Here is an 18456-nt window from a genome sequence, read left to right on the forward strand (position 1 = left end):
GCTCCTCTGGCTGCTTGCGCGCCATCTCGGAGTCGCCCGTAACATGCCCCCCCCCTCCCCCGGATGGGCCAGCGTCCCGCGGCCAGACCGGAAGAAGAGCACCGTTTAGGTGCATGCAGCCAACTTCGACTGGCAATTTGATTAAGGGCCATAAACACAAGACATAAATTCAGACAAAATACGAAACAATGGGTACAGACCCAATCCAAGGTGGGAATCCAGACATCAACCAGAAATATAAGGAGAGCGCCGGGTTTAGCTAATAATGACTAAAGATTTTACGCCCTAACCTTACTTTCCCAAATCATTTTGTCGTACACAAAAGGTAGAACTGATAATTACTTTGCAAACTTCGTTGGGGAAACTGGGGGAGGAGTAGAGACAGCATATCACGCACAAAACGTTATCCATAAGTATTACGTTGAACATAAAGAATAGAGAGGCACGTACAACAAAGAATATAACATTTAGGGAACACAACATATAGGCAGGGCCCCGCTTATTTCAGTTACACCAGAGTGGCGTTGATTGGTGTAGAAGGGAAAGTCAGTGGGGACGAGGTGGTGTAGGTGATGGGGCAAAGTGACTTAAGAGGACCTGAGCGAAATTATTCGTTGCTGGGCCGCTAGGCGAAAGGCGTTCCTGGCTTCTGCTACAGCGAGCTGCCAGTCTTTTCTTTGGGTGCGGATTGCTTGATGGAGAGATTTAAAGACCTTGCTCTTAGTTTGGACGTGCTTGCAGAATTCGCCGTTTCCTGCCAGTAGTTCTTCTACGCCCCCGCTGAAATGGAACAACATTTTGGCCGACAGCCAACTCCGTGCTCCGTTGTCCGCGTAGAACTCAACATGGAAAAACCGAATTTTGGTTCTTCCGACGGACTTCGTTTTGGTGTGTACGGAGGAGACAGGGTCTTGGGTGATGAGTGCTGGCCATAGTGGGTAGCCTGGGATGTACGCCCAAACTAAATCTCCGAGACCGAGTGGAATCGTTGGGGAAAGCGGGACAGCTTCAGAGACGCTCCTACCGGAAGCCGACGGCGACTGGAGGCCATCCAACGAGCTTCTTGGTTCCGGGCTCGCGTTGTTCCGTGAGGGGAACGATGAAGACGACGAGGACGAATCAGATGACGGAGACAAACGCTGTGGAGACGGTCCGGAAACGCTTGAAACAGAGGGCGAACGGGAAGACGACGATTCTTCGTTAGATGCCGAGTCGCTTGAAACCGAGGGCGAATGGGAAGACGACGATTCCTCGTTAGATGATGAGTCGCTGGCTGACGAAAAATGCTCGTCTAACGACCGGGCCGATGAGTGGGAGGACGATGAATCCGTCTCCTCCGGGCTTGCTTGGCTGGATGATTCCGTGTCTGTGCCTTGTTTGGTGACGTAGCGGTTCATCTGGGCTACATGGGCATTGAACACTCGCCACCTGGTGGCCGTACGGCGGGATGGAAGGTCTTCCACCTCGAAGGTACTTGGGCCAAGCTTCCGCACGATTTGGAAGGGACCGATGTTGCGCTGGGAGAACTTCCTGCACAACCCCTTTTTCACCTGCTTCCGCCGCACCGTCACGAGATCGCCTGGTTTGTATTCTTCCGCTTTTCTGTGTTTTGCATCGTGGTTTGTTTTCTGCCGCGCTTGGTCCGCGATGACATTTTCTCTCACTTGGCTCCAGATGTGGTCTCTCCGGGTTTCCGGGTCACTATCTTCGGGCCAAGGGAAGTCAGTTTCGACTGGTAGGCGTGCCGGGAAGCCAAATATGACTTCAAACGGAGAGAATTTCGTGGCTGTATGGACGTCGGTGTTGATTGCAAAGACTGAACTTTGGAGGCCTTCGTCCCAGCTTTCCTTCTTGTCTACGAACGCCACGAGTTTGTCCATTATGACGGCGTTCTGCCGTTCTACCAAGCCATTGGTTTGCGGCCGTTCCGTGGTCGCTAGCGTGTGTATTATCCCTAGTGATGAGAGCGTATCACGCCAGGCTGCTGAAGTAAAGGCGGAGCCTTGGTCGGATACGATGTGATGCGGGACCCCATGGCGGTTGATAACCCAATCATTTAGGAATGTAATGCTGGGTCCTGCCGCACAGGACGGAACTGGTTGGGCGAGAACTAGTTTAGAGAAGTAATCTACGGCCACAATGATGTACCGGTTTCCCGCTCGAGTGATTGGAAATGGCCCCATGTGATCCAGACTCCACCTCGTGAATGGTTGCCAAGGCGGGGAATGGGGTTCAGTAGGCCCGCTGGTCGTCTACGTTGGACTTTCTTCAATTGGCAGAAATGGCAGCTACGCGTCAGTCGTCGGGCTGTTTTTGTAGCACCTGGCCACCAAAACCGTTGTAGGATCCTTTCTATAGTTTTTGTTTGGCCTCCGTGGCCACTCGAAGGATCAACATGACAAGCCCTCGCGACCTGGCCTCTTAAAAACTTGGGTACGCAAAGGAGCCATGAATGCCCGCTTTTCCTTTTGTTCCGTCGATACAGGACTTGCTTTTTAAGTCGGAAAACGTCTTGGGTTTGCGGGGATCTTCCTTGTAGCCTGTCGATGGCAGCCTTAAAAGTACGATCTGCATGTTGCGCCAGCGACAATTCTTCGAGGTCAATTTTGGTAGGGGAAAAACCGGACAGTTTTGGAGGGGCTAGGATACCAACTCTTGGCTGAAAATCACCCCCAAAATTACACTTGATAATGTGGCTATCCTGAGGGAAACTGGGGCACCGAAGAGAACTTTTGTCTGTGGCCCTTCCCACAACCAAATCGGAAACCCCCTCCCCAAAAGAGACTCCCTTTAAGCAAAGCTCGCAAACATCTTCCAAGGAAGCGTGGTGTGTATCGAGACAGGTGGAAGTTGTAGGGGGTCGGGAAAGTGCGTCCGCAACTACGTTAGACGGACCGGTGCAGTGCAAAATTTTGAAATCGTACTCGGCCAGGTCCATGACCCAGCGTGCAAATTTACCCGTGAGGTCCTTTTTTCCTCAACAGTGACACTGCTGTTACATTGTCACTGTAGACCGTGAATTCCCTACCGTACAGATACGGCCTGAGTTTCTTTATGGCCCATACTACGGCGAAGCACTCTAAGTCGTTGGACGCCCAGTTTGCCTCGTTCGTGAGGAGTCTCCTACTGAGGAAGCTGACGACTTTTTCTACCCCATCTTTCTTTTGTGTCAGAACGGCACCCAACCCAGCGTAGCTTGCGTCGGTCTTGAGAAACAGTTCGGCCGTTTCGTCAAAATGAACCAAGGTTGAAGGAGAGCTGAGGGCGTCGACTAGATGTTTAAAAGAAAGTTTCTGCGGTTCGTGCCAAACGAATTCCATTCCCTTTTTTAGCATAGATATAAGCGGGTGCGCTACGGTAGAAAACCCACGGATAAACTTCCGGTAATAGGATGCCAGGCCCAAAAACTGCTTGAGTTCCTTGACGTTGGTGGGTGGTGGATGCTGTGAGATTGCCGCTGACTTTTGTGGGTCCGGTGAAATTCCCTCCCCACTTACTTTGTGGCCCAAGTAAACAACCTCGCGACGACCGAACGAACACTTCGACGCATTGAGACACAAACCCGCATCCCCCAAGGCTGTCAGCACGAGGTCTAGGCGTTCGCAATGGGAGTCAAAGTCCCTTGAGTAAACTAGCACGTCGTCGAGGTATACGAGGCAATGCAGCCATTTGTGTGAAGCCAGAACCTGATCCATCAAGCGCTGAAACGTGGCGGGTGCATTGGAAAGCCCGAACGGCATACGCTTGAACTCGAAAAGCCCATCCCGGGTGACGAAAGCTGTTTTCTTGACGTCGCTTTTATTGACTGGGACTTGCCAATAGCCCCTGTACAAGTCTATGGTAGAAAAGAAGGACGCTCCGTTCAGACTGTCTAGGATTTCGTCGATCCGCGGGAGCGGGTACACGTCACGAGTGGTAGCCTGATTGAGCCTCCTATAGTCTACGCAGAATCGAATAGATCCGTCTTTCTTCTTGACCAGGACGACCTGCGAGGACCACGGGCTGTCCGAAGGCTGAATGACGCCACTCTTCCCCCATATAGCACATTTCTGCCGTCGGATGTCCGAATCATGGCCGAACATCCGTTAGATATCTATGTACTCAATGGGTAGTTCCAGGGATGTCCGTCGGCTAGTCACCTTGGAAGTGCAATGGATGTGCGAAAATTATATTCTACGGACCTCCTTCCAACAGCCAAAAAGATTTTCAATTGTTTCATTTAAGGATCGGCCTCGAGCCAATCGGGGCGCTTTTTTGCAAATCGGGTTTCTCATTTCGGGCCAAGGAGGCGTGGCTCAGGGTGGAAAATTCTTCTCCCCGAATTCAATTGGGGTTTGCAATCAATTGGATTGCAATCAATCGATTCATCAATGCAAAAAACATTATCGATTGACCCGATCTATCCGATAACAACCCCGATAATAGCTCGTTCTACCCGCTTGCCCCGATTTTTACTCTGAAACCGAAAGAACGGCATTTTTTTTTTATTGCTTCGGGGCAACGGGTTAACCTCAAATTTTTCCCCGCACCGCCCCGGTTGAAAAAGTGGCACCTCATTTCAACCCCGAATGCACTTTATCGGTGCGGGGCGGTTAACTCGATTAGAACTAATTGGGGCCGATCACTAAGTTTCATTATTAATTGTCAAAATTTCTTGAGAGGGGGAAAACTTAACCGTGTTCAAATTTTTCCCCTGAACGTATTTTTATTTGAAGTCCAGCATTTAAAACAAAAAATTAAAAAAATAAAGGAGTAATTATCTATTTGCCGGATGGTTTATTTTTAAATTTATTACAAAAAATGAATAAAATATATGAAAGTCGTGAGTTTGTTTGCACAAGCTTTCCGTTTAGCTTACGGGAACCAAGCCATTGAAAATTAACTCACAGAAAATAAATATTATCTGGCATCTAATAATATTAAAAGCAAGTATACTTATGATAGGATTATAATTTCAAATAATAAAAAACTACTTTAAACTTAATAAATCATGCTGAAGTTTAAAATTCAAAAAATATTTAGCATAAATTGTTTAATTTCAATTTATACACCTCTGGTTTAACCTAAGTTCGACATCATCTTGACTTCTTAAAAATCCTGTATGTGATTTGTTATCGAAAAAGCTCAAGTGTTTTACAATCATTCGATTGTATTGTTCGAAAATGATACATAATATATATGTAGATTGGCACAGTGGAATAATATTCGACTGTGATGCGGGATACTCGAGTTTGAATCCTGGTGTAGCCTTATGTTTTTTCAAGATTAGATATCCAATACATGTCATATTTATAGCCAAATGAAAGCCGTTCGGATATCCTTAGAATGTCCGACGGCGCTGTTGAGGGCGGTCAAAACCAAAAAAAAAAACATCCATAGGACATCCAAATCGGATATCGGGCTGTCCGGAGGATATCAAAAAGATGTACTCAACATCCGACCCCGACATCTGTCGGACATCCGACGGACTGCCTTGTGTTATGTGGGCCGCATTTCTTGGACGTGTTCGTTTACGACCATATTCTCTTTTTGTGAAATTCTACGTGGGGCTACGGACAGGGGTCTACTGTTTCCTGTATTGATGACGTGGTTCAGCAGTTTCTCACGCGGAACCTCCTCGACATCCGTTTTTTTTCGAAAGTGGTGTTTGTGCTTTGAAAGGATCGCTAATAGTCTCCGTCTTTGGCTCCCGTCAAGGGAGTCATCCAGTGTTACCCCAAGCTCGTTGTCTTCCATGGCTGGCGTTGTGGGGGGTTGGAAGGTATGATCACGCAACGCTACGATGGTTACGTTTTCCCCCTCGTCGATCGAATTCAGTTCCTGCCCTTGCCTCAGTAATACTGGTGAACGTCCTATATTTGTTACCTCGATTTCGGTTTTTCCCCCATCGATTTTGACGGCGCACCTTGGACTCACAAATTCTCCCTCGTCGCCGCAATAGAGAAAAGGTTGCAAAACCAAGTCTCCGGATTCGTTCGAAATAAGTTTTCCGGAAACTCTCGCGACGGAATGGGGAGGTATTACGACGTCCCTCGACACTAGTAATGCTATCGATCTGGGACGAGTCGGCGCTTCGTCTCGAATATCCGGAGAGGGACGCACGTGGCGACGCAAAAGGCGACCACGGTGTGGTAGATTCTCTTCTTCCTCTTCCGGAGACTCTGCGATAGTGCTGAGGTGCTTAGCTGTGGGAGGTTTTGGGCCCTTCCGGCGGACTGACCCTTCCAAATTGTTTGTACGGGGGAGGGGGGGGAGGATTGCGAGTTTATCGTCTTCATACGTGAAGACCGGTTGAGCAGAGTCGACCCACCCTTTCGACAGGACGACAGGGAACGGAGATTTCAGCATGACGGCCGCCGTTATGTTGCACACAGAGTTTCCAAAAAAAACGGTAACGTTGGTTGTGCCTATCGGCCGGGCTTCCTCCTCTGTGAAACCCACTAAAGGTTCTCCCACCCATGGGTGAATGGACCCGTGCAATTGTTGTGCAAAATTAAGATCAATAGTTGAAATACACGCGCCCGTGTCGATCATCGCTTGGACTTGTCCAACTGGCGGGATAATTACAATTATTATTGGTGGGGGGGTGAAGGCGAGGCTATACATTTTTGCCGACTCTGCCTCTATGAGTCGGCCCTGAAGTTTCCCGTGTTCACGCTTGTTTTTGGGATAGCTCCCAAATTTTCCCTCGTTTCGGGACAGTGCCAGGTCACGTGACCAGTTAGTCCACACGTAGAGCAATCTTGCGATTTCTTGTGTGCTGTAGGAGGGGGGTGTGACATGTCTCTTGGTAGTCTAAGCGTGATCTCCCTTACCATGTTATTTACAAAGGTGTTACGGTTACTAGCGCTTCCCGCCTCTGTTGGGAGTAAAGTTTCGGCCAAACCCCTTTCTGACGCGCTCTGGTCTTCGATTTCTCCCAGGGATGCTTCATCTAAGCGGCGGATGAGGTCGAAGTAATATTCGACCGACGTCGGGTTGTTGGACAGCACGGCCGCTTTATAAGCCGGGCTGTTGAGACCAAAAACCATCCTCTGAATAACTTGCAATGGCGTTAGGGGTACGGGGCATTTCATGCAAATTCGCCTTTTTGCCAGCGAATATTCCAGCCCTGTCTCAAAGGGGAGGCGCGTCCTACTCTCTACCATATGGGTCCATTGTTCCAGGGTCAGTTCTTTAACGAACATTTTTTAAAATGCTGCCCGCCAGCCTTCCCACAACGGTAGGCTGCATCCATCCACCACATGCCAGTCGTACGCCCCCCCAACTAATTTTGAGACCGCCGCCCTCCTGTGTGTTTGAGCACGCCAACCTTGAGCTCTTCCTACGTCTTCGATGGTGAGCACCCAATCCCTTGCGTCATCCGCTGATGAACCTTTGAACGGCTTAATCATATTTAGCACTTCCGGCGAGAGAGTTTCGTCTACGAATACGCGATGGACGACAGGGCTTGGAGCTGCGAATGGGTTCTCTGTTTCTTCTCTTGTCGGCCGTTGAGTGGGTGTTTGAAGTATGGGCGAAATCGGCGTTTCGCATCGGCGGAACTGCTCGCTTAGGTTTAGACGCAGGCTTGACGATAATTGGCGCCCCCCTTTCCTTCTAAACAGAGTTTTTGTTGCCCCTTTTCTTTCGTGGTTTGCTTCGGGGAAACGAACTTGCGGTGGAGGTAGCGGAGGGGGGGAACGAGATTTTCTATTGCACCAGTAGAAGTAAGCAAATGCTCCGGTGGTGCTTAAGAGACCCCATGCAAATATTTCCCAACCCCATGTTCTAATTTGGAAGAATTCCATGACGGCGAAGTGTGTTACGATTCCGACCGTTATACAAGATATATGTTGCATACGGTAGAGAGAGGTTTGAAGGAGCAGGATGATAAACCAAGATGTCTGCCTATGAACCCACGTTCCTAGGTGAACGATGAGACCGATGGAACGGTGAACGTGGAGGAACAAACGCAACGGTTTCGAACAACAGAAAGCGGCCAACGAGCAGCGACTCACCCAACTTGCCCGTACTGTACTACTGAAGAACTTATTCGTCTGAACGAACAAGAAATAAACTCGAGCTAATGCAGCGAATCACCCAACTCAACGAAGAAAATTCGCAAATTGAATGTAAATGAAAAATCAAGCTGAGAAAATCGCTAGTCTAACTGCTTCCCAGGTGGATTTACAAGGCCAACTTCAAAATGTCAACGAATTTTGGATGAATTGAAAATTCAGTCACAGAAAGAAAATGACGAGTTGGAACAGTCCAATGGAACACTCAGTGTCGATTTGGCCGACAAAGAGAAACAAATCAGAATGGCGATACGTGAAATCGGGAGGGAATTGATACCACTCACTTCCTGCTTTGGCAAAATTTGAAGGGGGTTAAATCGCAACTTACTTCTACAGGTTAATCACTGTTGCATCCAAAATCCAAAATTGACAGGGTAGGCACTGTCTATTTTATAGTAAGCGACAAATGAAAAGTTTCCTCCCTGCATGGAAGGCACAAGAAAAGCAACAATTAGTTAGGAATTGAATAATTTGAATAAACACGTAGGGACAATTTAACACACTTTAGACACTATCAATCACAAAATAGAGACCAAACACAAAATTAGGCACAAAAAATATTAATTTAGATTGGCCCGAGTTCAAAAAAGAAATCCCGGATGAGCCCCCAGATGTAACGAGCGAATGCTCGTTAAATGCAATTATATATAGAGACAAGACAAGCAGTTTATTGCAGCCAAAAAAGATCTGTCCTCGTCCCCTTGCCAGATCCAACACCCTCCATCACGGGCGACGCGAGTCCGTCTGCTCCTCTGGCTGCTTGCGCGCCATCTCGGAGTCGCCCGTAACACTTTTGTAAAAATTCCCGTGACAATATTACTTAATTTAACAACGGTATAATTTCATTAAAATTACTGTAATAATTGTGAATTTCCACTCATGGGCATTCGGGTAGTGGAACCGGTTCCAAAACCCGATATCATTACTGTATACCCTATTTGACTTGTTTTTTGCAATACATCATAGTTTTATTTATTTTCCTTCACTTGCACACCCATTTTAAGTTAAGGCTGGGCCATATCTTCTAATGTGGGTATTTTAAACGAAAGAAAACCGCTTGATAAGCACCTACCCGAGTAATGACCCATCAGCTATTTTTCAGGTAGGTAGGTCGGTGCGGTTTAACGTGTCTCGGGTAATCCCTCTATCACAGTACACAAAATTAAAATAGCTTTATAGGTAACAATATTAGGTCTAAATTAACAAATTTTACAGAAATGGATAGGCGATGATGGTGGCTATCCACTTCCGTAAAATTTTTACTTAAAAAATACCTAACCGAGTAATAAACCGATTGGATATTTTTGTCGGTGTGGTTTGACGGATCGTGAACTAAATGAATTATAATCGGTAAACCATAAGCTCTATATTTGAAAAAAATTACAGGAATGGATAGCTCTTGATTAGATCAATCCATTTGTGCAAAATTATCGCATTAAAAAATTTTACTAGGGTAGTAAACCGGTTTACAATTTTTTTTAAGGTCGGTGTAGTTTCACGGGTATCGGGTAACCCCCACCTCCCTGATTTATGTAAAACTTAAATAATTTTTTGCGGAAAAACTATAAGTCCAAATTAAATAATATTTACAGATATCAATAGCCCTCATCAAGATCTATCTATTTCTATTAAAAATTTTGAACAAATATTCATAGAAAAAAAAAATTAAAAAGGATTATATTTTTTACTTTTGTCAATAGGGTCGAGTATATCCATAGAGCACAAAAACTATAAAAAAACGTCTTGTCTCAAGTTTTTTGTTTATGAATATTTTTTCATAATTTTTACAGAAATGGGTAGCTTTTGATGAGGGCTATCGATATCTGTAAAATTTATTTAATTTGGACTTATAGTTTTTCCGCAAAAAATTATTGAAGTTTTACATAAATCAGGGAGGTGGGGGTTACCCGATACCCGTGAAACCGTACCAACCAAAGCAAAATATTGTAAATCGGTTTACTACCCTAGTAAAATTTTTTAATGCGATAATTTTGCACAAATGGATTGATCTAATCAAGAGCTATCCGTTCCTGTAATTTTTTTTTCAAATATAGAGCTTATGGTTTACCGATTATTGTTACCTATAAAGCTATTTTAATTTTGTGTACTGTGATACAGGGATTACCCGAGACACGTTAAACCGCACCGACCTACCTACCTGAAAAATAGCTGATGGGTCATTACTCGGGTAGGTATTTATCAAGCGGTTTTCTTTCGATTAAAATACCCACTTTAAAAGATATGGCCCAGCCTTAACTTAAAATGGGTGTGCAAGTGAAGGAAAATAAATAAAACTATGATGTATTGCAAAAAACAAGTCAAATAGGGTACACAGTAATGATATCGGGTTTTGGAACCGGTTCCACTACCCGAATGCCCATGAGTGGAAATTCACAATTATTACAGTAATTTTAATGAAATTATATCGTTGCTTAATTAAGAAATATTCTAATAAATGAAAACAAAATTATAAAGTTAAAAGGCATTGTATTACGGAAAGGAAACAGAAAGAAAAATCAACAATAAACATAAATAAAAACAAACACAAAACAAAAAAATAACGGCTCGGGGGTTTTGTGTTTTTGCCTGACAGGATTCAGGTCCCTGAACGAGATGGAGTTGCAACTGAATGCGTAAGGCAAGTTGCGCTAGTATAGCGAATTGAGCTGTCTATCTCTTGCTGCAAATTGAGGCCAGGGACCTGAACCCTAACAGGAGTTGTCGTCATGTTTTGCCTAACAGCGTTCAGGCCCCTGAACGAGATAGAGTTGGAAAGTTCTTGGTGTTATTTACAAAGTGTATTTCTAAGGATACGTTTTTGTTTGTTTGTGTTTTGTTGTGTTCACAAGAAGAAAAAAAAGGTATTTATAAATTTTGGTTATTAATACACACGCAGTCTATGTTTTAAAGTATGTTAATTTCTACTGGTAACCTGTGCTAAAATCGAAACAATAACAAACAGCGTTTCACGATTTCGTATAAAAATCAAACATTTATTTATCCATTATCCCCATATCCACATTTCAATCACCCATGTTTACATATTTTCTTGACACTAGAAACGCAAAAAATACTAAACAGCATCCCTATCCTTTTACTTGACTTAATTTTCATGGATAAACTAGGGATGATTAATTAGTTATAAAGACTGGAGAAGACGCAGAATGTCTTAAGGTTTAGTATTCTAGAACATTTCCTGAATTGGAAAAGTATTACTACCTAGCCTTTTACTTGAATTAATTTTCATGGATAAACTAGGGATGATTAATTATTTATAAAGACTGGAGAAGACGCAGAATGTCTTAAAGTGTAGTATTCTAGAACATTTCCTGAATTGGAAAAGTATTATTAGGGTAAATAAATCAAAAACCCCCTTTTTTCCTATCTCTCCCTGCAATCGAAACCCCCCTGGATTTTTTTAAATTTTGCAACGCAGCATAAACTAGGGATGATTAATTATTTAAAATGACTGGAGAAGACGCAGAATGTCTTAAAGTGTAGTATTCTAGAACATTTCCTGAATTGGAAAAGTATTACTAGGGTAAATAAATCAAAAACCCTCTTTTTTCCTATCTCCCCCTGCAATCGAAACCCCCCTGGATTTTTTTAAATTTTGCAACGCAGCATCCGAAACTGGTCTATACAAAATAGTCTTTCCATTACTCGTTATTGTCATTATCGGGTCGGGCAATCGGGTAGCATATGGAAACACAAAATTATTTTTATCCCTGAGAGATTTTCCTTTGGAAAGATTGAAGGTTATCCTGTGGTTATGGGCCCCAAAATGTTTATTTTTTCCCCTGGGGTTCCAGCCGGGTTTTGATTGGTTGTCAATTGGAGGGAATAATCGCGTGTAAACTGGGGAACTTTTCGTTTTTATTGATTTTTTATTCGATTTGCCGTATTAAACTACGTGTCTGGGCAAATTTTCAAGTCTGTTGGTGTTTTTCTTCATTTCGTATATTTATTTATTCGGTCGAAATTCAAATTTTTGTTGTTCCCGCCGGTTTGTGATTGGCTGCAAAATTGGGGGGAATTATCGTGTGTAAACTGGGGAACTTTTCGTTTTCATTTATTTCTTTTTCGATTTGCCGTATTAAACTACGTGTCTGATCAGAATTTTTAATCTGTTGGTATTTGTGTTCATTTTATAACTTTTATTTTGTGTTTGACTGTTTGTTTACAAATATCGTACGCGGTTGTCGTTTGTCATTTGTTTTATTAGCATTTTAAGAACAATGAAGTCAGCTGGGAAAACTGCTTGTACAATCAGTCATTCGTGTGGTGCCATCTAGTGGCAAAGGCAACGACGAAATGTGCGATCCTAACCTAACCTAACCTAACCTAACCCACCGCAGCGTTTTGGCACTACAACTATTTCACTTATTTTAGCCATCGCGGACCTTTCATTATTTTTATATTATTATTTTATTATTGATCAACCTAACCGGTACTTGGTTTCAAACTAGGCTTCCCGTTGCTGTTTTTTTAATTGAATAATTGCGCAATAGCGCGCCACTTCACCATTCAGCCCGGTTCAGCCATTAACGTATGCCCAACTAAATCTCGAAGGCGGACACCCAGTGGCCTTATCAGTATGCTAGCAGTTAGTTAAAAAATTGTTAGTGGGTTGTTGGATACGTTTCCGTTGGCAACGAGGGAGTTCCGCCTTCTAGACTTGGATGAGACAACTGTTTACAAAATTATTGCGTTCATGAAAACAGTGTAATTGTTTGCGAATTAAATAATCATTAATCGCATATAAATACTTTTTTCAAAATTTTAAATATTATATATCTAATCAAAATTTTATTTAATTATATTCATTAGTTAGATTTGCTCTAAATACTATTAACGCATACAAGCTTTGAACGCGGAACTCCCGCGTAGCCGACGGAAACATATCCAATAAGCCACTAACAATTTAGTAACAGATGCTAGCATACTGATAAAAATAATTTTGTGTTTCCATATGCTACCCAATTTCCCGACCCGATAATGACAATAACGAGTAATGGAAAGACTATATTTTGTATTGCAAAAATTTTTCTACTTAGCCGGGGGGTAGGGGAGTCTACCGATGATACAGTATACACTTTTTTCCAGACATTTAATATCTAGGGCAAAAAAAGTGTCTGGACTGACATTACCCAACCCCCATTATGATGATTTTGCGCCAAAACCACCCTACCTCTCCTTAAAAAGGTAAACTATTAATATTTTCTACCCACAGATGGCTTTTTCAAAATAAATCGGTGTTCACCTTTTTGTGCAGGATACTGTACATCTATTAAGTTAATAATTAGTTTATAAAGTAATGTATAAATTAGTCAATTAAATAATATATAAAAAAACAAACAAATATAAATATTACTCTAATACCACTACTCTATTACCAAAAAATTAACAATGAAATATTACCTTAAAAATATGTGTTATCCAATACATAGATGTACACACTGCAAACTTAAAAAAATGAATGAAATACAAAGTATATAATTTGTCGTCTGCAACTTGAAATTATCCGTTGTTGCATGTTATTTTTTAAAATCTATATATATCAAATTTACATTCCTTAACTTCATTTTCAGAAAACTGAAGTATAACTAAATTTATTTAAATAACTAACAAGCAAATAAAGTCAATTAAGAATCATTCATGAAAACTATAAATTACATAATTATATATATAAAGTCACAACAAGGATAAACTATCTACTACTGTCATCTGCTACAGATTTAAAAACATCAAAAATACAATTACATACAAATTTTTTAAATGACCAAAACAGAAGAAAAAAAACTTTTTAGTGAAAAAAAAAACATCTTTAGTGGCCAACATATTAAAACATCAAGCTGAATCAAAAACTATAAAACAAGAAAGCGAAATAAATAAGGTAAAGAAATCTTACAATACTGTGTAGCAAAAATGAAAATAATTTGGGTTCGATATTAGGTTGCTATTGAAAATTACAAACAACAATTAGAGGAATTAGAAATAAACAAGGTAAATATAATAATTATACTAATAAACTATAAACAATATATATTTAACATTATATTTCTATAAAGAACCAACAAATATAAAAATTAGAAACAGACAACGGAGAGCTGAAGGAAACCATTAATAACTTAGACAAAGGTAAAACATTTTTGAACGATATAACTTTAGAAACATTAACAATTAAATATAAATAATTAAACAGAAATAGATCTAGGATCTATCACTCACTGCAACAAGAAAACATTTTCCAGATATTCGTTCAACTCCACCAAACACCCATACTCCCTCTACCCTTTTGCCTCGATTATATTTTCCTATATTAACGTTATATTACAATAACTAATATGATTAAAGCATCTAACAGATTACTTTTGCCAAATTTCGATTCGTCTATTTCTACCGTAATACCAACGCCACCAATCTTTTCAGAATTGTTAATTATGTAAGATTTGCCAGTCGTGTATTTATTTGACTACTACAATAGCAATACAACCAAACCAAGAAGCATGACACTACTCTGAATATTGTTGCGAATAACATTGCTTTTATACAGAATTGCAAGTGGCACATTGGGTGTGGCTTAGATGGCGGTAGCGTGTGGTCACTTGGTCATGTGGGCGTTGCCTTGGTGTACACCTTGCGTACACTCAATGTCCGTGCAGATTTGCCATCTTCTGTAAAGCGTAAATAATGCAGTTGGCTCGTTACATTCCTTTCCCCCTGTGCGGCAGGATAAATTGGTCCTCCAATTTCACCTTTGTGTGCAGACTTCAGGTCTTAGGAAAGCAACGTGAATTGCACCATAATATATATTTATAAGAAGCGTCTAAAATATTGTAGCATTGGTGATGATTAAAATAATGGGGTGTTATTTTCTTTTAGATGACGTCTGGCTGTTGGTACACTTGTTTTTTCTTTTTAGCACTCGGAATTTTCGGAATAGATTTCGAATGCTAGTTTCGTCATCTATATAGTCCTGTGCATATTTTCCGTCCGTATTGAGGTTATCATCTCGAGCTCCTCGACGTAACAATATTTCTATAATATCCGTATGTCTGTACCTTACAGCTATTTGCAACGCAGTTTCCTTTGATGTGCGTGATCTCCTATTGATGAATTCCACTGGACATACTTCCGCGACGAATTTGTTGTTATATTTAGCAGCATAATGTAACACTGTTTCTTCATCCAGCGTTTGGTGCACAAAAATTCGATCCATCCACAAATATTTAATACATTCCATATTATTGAGAGCTATAGCCACTAGTAATGGGGGCTCTCCCATGCTGTTTTGGATGTTGAATGTGTTACCGTGATGGGATAGAATACGGAGTAAATGGACATTATTATCCGCTGCTGCTCGGTGTGCTATTGTCATCCCCTCCTCGTAAATATTGCTATCAGCTCCGTATTGAAGGAACATATCCGTCACATCGAATCTTTCTTTTATCACACTCCCGTGTAATAATGTCGTTCCATTGGGGAAAACAGTGTCCAGAATTTGTTTTATGTTTTTCCCATTTTCTCTTGCTTCTAGTAGGTGGTTTCTGATCATTTCTCTTGATACTTTCAGCAAATTGTAGTTGAACTCTCCTTTCATCAACATCGTTATGGCGACGATTCTTCTTCGTGTCATCTCCGTGTCCATAGCTGGGAATGTTTTCATCATACAGTTTTTACAGTAGGCCGTTTGTGTTATTACGGGAACTGGTAATGACAAAGTTTCCTGTTCTTCTTCGTTGTTGATTACACTTACTGCTTTACAGTTGGCGGCCATTTCACTGTCTGACGACGATGGTTCTAAGTCACTTTCTATTTTACTGTAGTAGTAACCCACTTTACTCGATGATGTTTCTTCTTCTTCCGTTTCTGATGGTGATATAGAACTTTTCTCTTGCATGAATTCACAATCGCTATCACTATTGTTATATCTTTTCTCTTGCATAAATTCACAATCACTGTCACTTTTGCTGTATCCTGTTACGTCTGCTTCCATACTTATATTCCGTGATACCTGCATACTTTCACTTGCGTTCGCACTAATTTGTATCTCACCGTTAGCTTCATTACTCATTATTAAGAGTTCGTCTTCCCAGTCGTTTCCTGTTGGTAGCGTTTCAATTATTTCCGATTGTGGGGTATCTTCTTCAATCCAAGTCATCAAGATTTCATCACTCCAGTCTGCATTTGTTAGTTCTTCAATTTTCTTGGTTTGATTCATTTTTTTTTATGTATCTTTCCGTGGAAGGTTGGTAATACAACTAAAAATTTGTTCTGTCTTGTTTGTCTGTTATATAGTTGGAGTACCCACCCCTAACATGCTCAAGGTTGCTTACGATTATCTACTAAAGAAATCTACTTTGAATGAAATTTTTTTTTTTTTTTTATGTCCTTTGTCTTTTAACTATCTTCTAGTCTGAGAAGCTTTTCTACAGTATATGTGAATGTTTTGTTTAATTGATCCCTCCTTTAAAAAAAAAAAGCTTCTTACCTTATATGTAAATGCTAGATTTTAACGACTCCTCCTTATATAGTCGTTGCAGTTTCAGTCTCGTACACGATTTCTCTCTTCTGCAGAGTGGTTAATGGAATGTTATTTCTTCTCCCCCCCTTTTTTTATTTTTTTATTATTTTATTTTTTTATTTTTTTTTATTTTTTTTTAAGATTGCGTCAAGGCGATCAAAGTAGTCTGGTGTAGCGTGGTTTTTGTTCTTCAGTTGTCGCTTGACTGTCTTTGCTGCTGTTTTTGAATCCCCCACTTTCCGTCATCATGTATACGTTAGACTTCGTTTCTCAGCATCTTGCTGAAATTAGAATGGCTTTTTCACTTTTCCACCCGGTGATGTTTCCAAATCCATGTTGTAAATATCGTCGCTTCATGACTGCCCATGCTATTTTTTCTTTTTATTTATTATTATTGTGTTTTTTTTTAGTTTTTTTTTTTTTTTTAATAGTGAATATTGTCACGTGGAGATCACGTGACATACGCGTGAGACACACCCAACACTCACCTCCTTCTTGGAAACAAGCAAGGGCGAATGTACGAGTACATTCGACCTTGTTTTGTCTGAATGTTGCGGTAGCATCACAGGACGCTTGCACCTTCTCTAACGCTTCGGGGAAACAAGCAAGGGCGAAGCACTCGAACGTTCGGCCTTGCTTTGTAGTAAATGGTTAAGGGTATCTTCTTCTTTTGTAGAAACAAGCAAGGGCGGATGTACTCGTACAACCGACCTTGCTCAGTAATAAGTCATACGGGTTATTTCGATTGTTCGTAGAGACAGCAAGGGCGAAAGCACTCGATGATTCAACCTTGCTGTTCACCTACCATAAATAGGCGGTGTAGTGTCTCTTGAATGCAAGGTTCTTACTTGACGTCTTACCGTGTGGACGTCCTAATACACTCGTGTTACACATCACCCCCAAGTGTAACAAATGGTGGAGATGCAGCATTACTAAGGAGACAAGGCAAGGAAGTTTATCTTATAGTATTATTCATTGTCAGAGGCGAAAATCGTTTAGGGGCTCTACCACAAGCGGTTTAACCAACGGGTTGTGCCAAATCTTAAATTGTTGGATACGGAGCCACGTTTTCGGCTGACAGTGGGGAAGACTATTTGGTTTCTATTAGCTTTCTCTCAAGGAAATCGTTTATTGCTGTGACAAGATTTTGAGGTATTGTAATGCAGAAAGACATTAATCATTTTTTTTTGCCGGAGGTAAATGAGAAAGTCATCGAATCGACGTTGGCCTAGTTGTCCAAGGGATCCGAGCAGACGTTTACACCCTTTGCCTCCATCTACGCGCCCGGTACCGGAACAGCATCTGGAAGGAAAAACTGTTGAGCCGGACAGCACAGAGGACGTAGTGGGAAGTGGGCAGCGGATAATCCAGGCGGAAAAAGGTTGGAGAGTACTGCGAAAGATCTTGAAGAATCTTACGTAGACAAGAGTATTGAGGCAGTTAAAGAAAGTAGCGAAAAAAGTGAAGACGACGAGTTGGAGAGTACTGCGAAAGATCTTGAAGAATCTAACGTAGACAAGAGTATTGACGACGCACACGAAAGTAGCGAAGAAAGCGAAGAAGAGGAAAACGGGGATAGCACTGACGAGGAGCAGTTATTTGCAGATACCGATAGTGATTCAGGTACTGGCATTATGCCTCCTGAGATAAAGTTTTTGAGTCCCAAGGTCTTTAAGGCAACGCCGGAAGATGACGCCTTCGACTGGCTTGAGCGTTACGAGTCAACGGGAGCGTACAATCAATGGGGCGATACGGAGCTAAGGGCGAATTTCAGCATGTATCTGGATGGAGCGGCAAGAAAATGGTACCTGTGCTCCACACTTCCGACGGAGTGGCGTGATTTACCCATACGACCGGGGGTTGGCCTCA

General features: G+C 41.8%; 2 protein-coding genes and 1 pseudogene across 2 annotated transcripts; all 3 read right to left on the reverse strand.

Annotated features, from left to right (window-relative positions):
- Window positions 1-156: 156 nt before the first annotated feature.
- LOC123466540 lies at window positions 157-2184 on the reverse strand. The gene has a single exon (XM_045177536.1). The coding sequence runs from the start codon at window positions 2181-2183 to the stop codon at window positions 588-590; it is 1596 nt and encodes a 531-aa protein (XP_045033471.1). The 5' UTR covers window position 2184; the 3' UTR covers window positions 157-587.
- A 3294-nt stretch (window positions 2185-5478) lies between these two features.
- On the reverse strand, window positions 5479-6534 carry LOC123475371. The gene has a single exon (XM_045177978.1). It carries the CDS (start codon window positions 6532-6534, stop codon window positions 5479-5481), a length of 1056 nt encoding a protein of 351 aa, XP_045033913.1.
- LOC123475372 lies at window positions 6532-16284 on the reverse strand (annotated as a pseudogene).
- Window positions 16285-18456: the final 2172 nt, after the last annotated feature.

Source organism: Daphnia magna, linkage group LG8 (assembly GCF_020631705.1).
Source record: "Daphnia magna isolate NIES linkage group LG8, ASM2063170v1.1, whole genome shotgun sequence".
NCBI lineage: Eukaryota > Metazoa > Arthropoda > Branchiopoda > Diplostraca > Daphniidae > Daphnia > Daphnia magna.